The sequence below is a fragment of the Phaseolus vulgaris genome, chromosome 9 (genome assembly GCF_000499845.2).
Source record: "Phaseolus vulgaris cultivar G19833 chromosome 9, P. vulgaris v2.0, whole genome shotgun sequence".
NCBI classification, from domain to species: Eukaryota; Viridiplantae; Streptophyta; class Magnoliopsida; order Fabales; family Fabaceae; genus Phaseolus; species Phaseolus vulgaris.
Genome location: NC_023751.2, coordinates 26376230 through 26382540, shown reverse-complemented (window position 1 = coordinate 26382540; position 6311 = coordinate 26376230). Strand labels below are relative to the sequence as shown.

Below are 6311 nucleotides of genomic sequence, written 5' to 3'. Positions count from 1 at the left end.
ACTTTAAAGTCTCGCTAAGGTTTTTGAACTTATCCTTTATCATTTATTGAAGAATTTAGAGGCAAATTTTATGCTTCAGGATGTGGGAGTTACTGGAGTTATTGTGCCTTGAAAGATTTCATGTTGCAAGAATCTAATTCTAGTTTGAGCTAGTTTCGTTTTCTTTGTATATATTCTAATACCATTTTGTTTTATAGGATTTTTAAATATTCTTAATTATTTAATATGTTTTTATATTGAGTTAGAAAATATTAATGCATCATCCAAATCTGAATAAGGATTTAAAATATTGTTCTTTATATTTTGAAATTTTAAGGGACATTTTTTTAATTTCATTGGCACAACATTTCGTATTTATAATGTATATTTTTTGTAATGTAAAAGCAGGACTACAAATATATATTTATCCCTTTTCTTTTCATTTGATTTCATAGTAACTAAATTCTATTTCAAATTTTGATTAATTAAAGTTTAGTATAATCTATTAATTAATTATTATTTATAATTAATTAGATTTTAAGTCAAAAGTTTTCCCTTAAATTTAAGTATTCAATGTTAGTTATTTGTCGTGACTAAGGTCTTCTTGGCCTTCTTCTTCTTTATTTATTTATGGTGAGGTTTTCTTTTTTAGGGTTGCAATTTGTTCTCCATCACACTTTTCATCTTTAACTTCTCGTTTGTTGTTTACTAAATTTGATGTTAAGGAAAAACCTCCAAACACTTTTGGCTAAATTGTGTATTATTTACTCTTTAGTTACTTCTTACTAACATGGAAAAGATTGAAATTTTGACAGTGATCCTAGTTTAAGCTTTGGGATCCTTTTTGAAACATTTTAGGATTGTTTATCTTCTTGACAACATTTTGACATAGTGCATTCTTTACTCTTGTACTATTCTTCTTAATGATAGGCTTTATATATTCGTTGAAAGAAGGTAATCGTTAAGAGACTGTTTATAGTCGTTGCGCAACTTCAACTCTTCTTTCACGTCTTCCTTTGGTCTTACGAGCTTTAACTTAACCATTGTATTTAATGCACCTTAAGTAGTTTAAAATGTTTTTCTTCTTTATGCAATCTTTTACATGATTGACAACATATACTTACCTCGATATTAGAGCATTATATACCATTACATGGTAAAGGTGCACCGTATAGACAAGTTGTTGGGCAAAAATTTGAAAGTAGTTGTGTCTAGAGAATTGGTGGTCCTTGTAGTTTTAGCTCATGTACCAAGAAATATTTGAACATTGATGTCTAGCGCGAGTCTTCTTGAGGATAAATCTAGGAGGTAATATCTGTAAGTAGACTCAAGCTTCAGGATATTCTTTGATCTTTTGTTAGTTTGGAGTCTGCATTAAGTTTATCATCTGATACTCTTTAACTTCTGATGGGGTTCTCATTGGTTCATTGACAAATTCTTCTGTTGAAATGGATTTGAATGGAAATTGAAGAAGTGAAGATAAAAAACAATGGAAACCACGAGTTTATGGAGGATAATAAGTGTTAGGAAGGAGGTTAGGTCAACCTTCTAACAATGCTCTAAGCTTTTGAGAATGAGAGCAAATGAAAAGAGAGACTAAGAGAAATTTTGAAACCAATTTGGTAGAAAATTCATTACTCAAACAAAGTATATCCATATTACATGGTAAACACTCTTATTTATAGTGTCTTACTCTCCTAAACTTGTCTCTAAGATCCTAAAATCCTATCCACTCACATAGTGACATGTAGCACTAGTGATTTGTCCTTTAGGCTTCTAAAATCCTAACCATTTACATGTGGCAATCCATGCTTCAATAAAATCTCCAATGAAAAGGGGAAAAATGACATTAAGTTGAACTTGGGCCCAAATGCCTTATAGAAGGTCCAAACAAGCCCAATTAGGCATAAATTCCTAGTAAACTCTTGATCAAGTCTCTAGCTATGTGACCTCTTATTTTTTACTACAGTCTCTCATATGGGTTTGCATCAACTTCTTTATCAGACGTTTTGGTTTATCTTTGTGATGCTCCTTCTGTCTGACATTCATCAATGCTTATCAAATGAAGTGTAAGGTTTGTTCAATGTTCTTTCGTCTCTTTCTCATTCTTCAATTGATAAATGTTGTTGTTGATCAACAATCTCTTATCATTTAACAAACAATATAATGATATGATTTGTTTTTTGTCTGACCAAACGCAACTACATGCTTTGTTGGTTTAGACACTTAATCAAAATTGTAAAATGTTAAACTTCTTCCTTAACAATCTCCCCATTTTTAATGATGAAACTTGGAAAGTCAAGTTGAAAGAGTGGAAGAAGCGTCTTTTGATCCATGCATTTTCTCTTAATCACCAAGTCACCTTTTTTTTTTTTAATCACCAAGTCACCTAACATGCTCGTTGTGATTTTAAATTTATTTATGTTTACTTTGTCAATAAAATTTTCTTATAAAACAAAAATTGAATTGACACATTTAATGTTATTACCTATATATTGACAAATGTAATTAATAATAATTTTAGAGCCTGAAATATTATTCATACAATATAAATTAAGTTGTTTAAAAGTTTAAATTATTATAAATTTAGAATATTCAGGAGTAATAATTATTGAAATTTAGAACACATTTAATCAAACTTTCATAAAATATTACAATTTCATGCAACTTTTATACAATTGGTCTTTTCTATGTGATACAATTTCTATAAGTTGAAGTCATTACAAGTGCCACGATTTCGGTATTACAAAAGTCATTATTAATTAGCACGACTTCTTTGTTGGTTATTAATTCAAATTTTATTAGTCTTAAATTATTTACCATTAATATTGCATTAGTGGTTAGTTTACAGGGCTGTTAGTATTCCTATTTTATAATTTTTAGTAATTGTAATTTTATTATATAATTGAAGCAAATCAAAATGAATGTATCAGTTCAACAATTTTACAATTTTGTGCAATTACGTTCAATCAGTTTCTACAACTTTTTGTCTTCTGTTATTTTCTTCAATTAGTTTCTACAACTGGTATCAAAGTCAGTCTGTTATCATGAACTCTACCCAATTATCAGTCCTTATCCTTGATGGAAAAAATTACAATCAGTGGTGTGTGTGCAAATGAGAGTTTTGTTTGATTATCATGAGTTATGAGATGTCGTTGAGAGTAGAGTGTCTGCATTAGTTGATAATGCACTGAGACGCAACAACTAGCGCATCATGATCAGAAGAAGAATGACAAGAATGCTTTGTATCTCATCCATCAAGGGATGAATGACGAGACGTTTGAGCAAATAAAATGAGCAACAACTGCAAGTGAGGCTTGAATCATTTTGTCAACCAATTATAAAGGTGATGACAAGATCAAGAGGGTGTGTTTTCAAACCCTAAGACACCAATATGAATTGTTGCAGATGGAAACCACAGAGACTGTTGATGTTTATATAAGTAAAGTTTTTGCCTTGACAAATCAGATGAAGACCAATGGTGAAACACATTCGGAGCAAGCAAAGGTGGAGAAGATTTTGAGGTCTTTAAATCCCAAATTTGAACATGTTGTTGCCACAATTAAAGAGGCCAATGACATTTCAACAATGACAGTAAGGTTATTGTCCGGTTCCCTGCGAGTGCATGAGCAGCGAATGAATGACAATAAGATTGAAAAACCAATTGAACGGGATTTACAAGCACAAACCTCAATTGGTAGTTCTTATCATAAACACGGTAGTTCACGAGGCAGAGGACGGGGACGTGATGGTAGCTATTCCAACAAAGGTCGTGGTGGCCAGAATGATGGAGGCGTTGAGCAAAACAACACTAGTTCCAATCACAATCCAAGTTCAAATAACTCTTGGCGCGAAAGACGTGGTCACGGAGGATGAGGAGGCATGTATAATAAATCAAATGTGGAGTGTTATAACTTCCATAAACGTGACCATTATGCAAATGAGTGCAGATCAAATTGTGATAATCATGCTGCCAATTGTGCTCAAGAAGACAATAATCACAAACAAGATGAAAAAGATCATGTTGTACTAATGACAACCACATCAAATGAAACTTCAAACAATCAAATTTGATATACAGGTTGCACGAACCATATGTGTGGTCAGAAGGAGCTGCTTGCAGATTTGGATGACTCATTTCGCACAAAAGTGAAATTCGGTGATGGCAGGTTTGTTTCGGTGCCTGGAAAAGGACGAATTCTTATCACATTGAAGAATGGTGATCACATGTATATCTATGATGTTTTCTATGTATCTGATATGAAAAGTAATTTGTAGAGTATGGGACAACTGGCCGAAAAGGGTTACGTAATGCACATAGTTGAAAATCAATTCTCAATTTTTGATAAAAAAAAAATGTAGTTTGATTCTTAAAACCTTTTTATCAAAAAACCGTATGTTTTCAGTAGATTTTCATATGGGTGATTTCAAGTGATTGAATACAATAGTGAATAATGAATCGCGGTTATGGCATTTACGCTTTGGACACTTAAATTTTCAGAGTCTAGAAAATCTCTACAAACGAAATTGAGTGAATGGTTTACCCCATATTCATCACCCTGACCAATTGTGTGAGACTTGCATTTTTTGAAAGAATCACAAGATACCATTTGTTAAGGAGCCTTGGCGTGCAAAATTTTCTTTGGAGCTTATTCATACAAATGTTTGTGGCTCGATGAACATATCATCAATTGGAGGTAATAAGTATTTTTTAACCTTTATTGATGATTGTTGAAGGAAAACCTAGATTTATCTATTGAAAAGCAAGGATGAGGTATTTCGATGCTTTAAAATATTTAAAGCATTGTTGAAAGACAGAGTGACAAACTAATTAAGATGGTGCTTAGTGATGGAGGGGGTGAGTACAAGTCTAATGAGTTCAAGAGGCACTGTGAAGAATTTGGGTTGCAGCATAACATAATTTGTCCCTACACACCTCAACACAATGAAGTTGCCAAGAGAAAGAATAGAACAATCATGGACATGACGGGGAGCATGCTTAAAGCGAAAGGTATGTCAAATTATTTTTGGACTGAGGTCGTAACACGTGCGGTATATTTCGAAAAGAAAAAATCAAAAGTCGTTTTTAAAAGGGGTAAAACAATCTTCTTATAAAATGATGGGGTGCAGGAAGAAGTTTGTTAGGGTGCAGGAAGAAACAACCCTTCAATAAACGTTCCTAAAAAATTCATTCTAACATAGCCAAATCAAAATATGTTCACTTTGTTCACACTTTCCTCTCAAATTTTCACACTTTCACTCCTCAATTCAAATACAACTTAAGTGATAAACATGAATTGGTCATAAACAAAAATATAAACTCCAAAAAAAACACTCCAATCTAACCACCAACTTTAATAATATAATAATATATATTATGATTTTACATTAAAAATAAATAAATTATTTTTATCTTTTAATAATGTTAAGTGAATATATTTTGTCTTTTAGTGATATTAGATGAATGTATTTGGTCTTTTTTAGTGATGTCAAATATCACCACTTGGTCATAAAAAGTATGTATAAATTCGGTAACTTGCGCCTACTCCATCAGAAACAAGTGTGGAGGTTAGATCATTTATAATAATTCAATTTTTTTTATTTGATTACAATTCACTTTCTAATACCAATTTAGAAAAAAAAAAGAATAAAAACGTCTGTTCAATCTCAAATGATTTTTAACTGGGTTGATATTTAATTTTTTCTGTAAAAATCGACATTTTGTAAGAAGATGTTTTACTTTGATTTAATTATTTTATTATGTCCTAATTTTAAGAATTTAATTTAATGAGTTTTAAGAGAGAAATTTATAATATATATCTATTGAATTGATAGAAGTGTCAATAAAATTTAAATATGAAATTTCATTTGAAAACATCGAATTTAGTTAAATAATGCAATTTTGTTATTCAGTTTAAATAATCTTTATTTCAGCAAATTATAAGTATCACATATATATATTATTAAATATTATAATGATTAAGTAAAAAGTAGTATTTAAAATAATTTATAATAAGTTCATAATGTAAAAATATTTGATATGATATTGATAGTATATTAAAATGGAATTCTTTAACGGATTGTTATAAATAAACTTTCGAACAAGTGAATAGAATTGTATTGACAGGTTATTTAAATAATGTTTTTATTAATTAAATTAAAAAGGGCTAGCTATGATTAGGTTTAAATGCCTTGAACGTGATACAATAAGTAACAAAAGATGCTAGTTTGCATTTAATAATTAGGTGAGGGTCAATAGGATGGTTCATCACGTCAAGAAATATGGGAGGTGGACTATTCATCGAGTCTTTAAAATGCGGATCACACACATG

At 30.6% G+C, this 6311-nt stretch overlaps 1 protein-coding gene across 1 annotated transcript; it reads left to right on the top strand.

Moving 5' to 3' along the window:
• Positions 1–3387: 3387 nt before the first annotated feature.
• Positions 3388–4257, top strand: LOC137822342 (uncharacterized). Its single transcript, XM_068627225.1, has 2 exons — positions 3388–3697; positions 4061–4257. The coding sequence occupies exons 1-2, from the start codon at positions 3388–3390 to the stop codon at positions 4255–4257; spliced, it is 507 nt and encodes a 168-aa protein (XP_068483326.1).
• The last annotated feature ends 2054 nt before the right edge of the window (positions 4258–6311 follow it).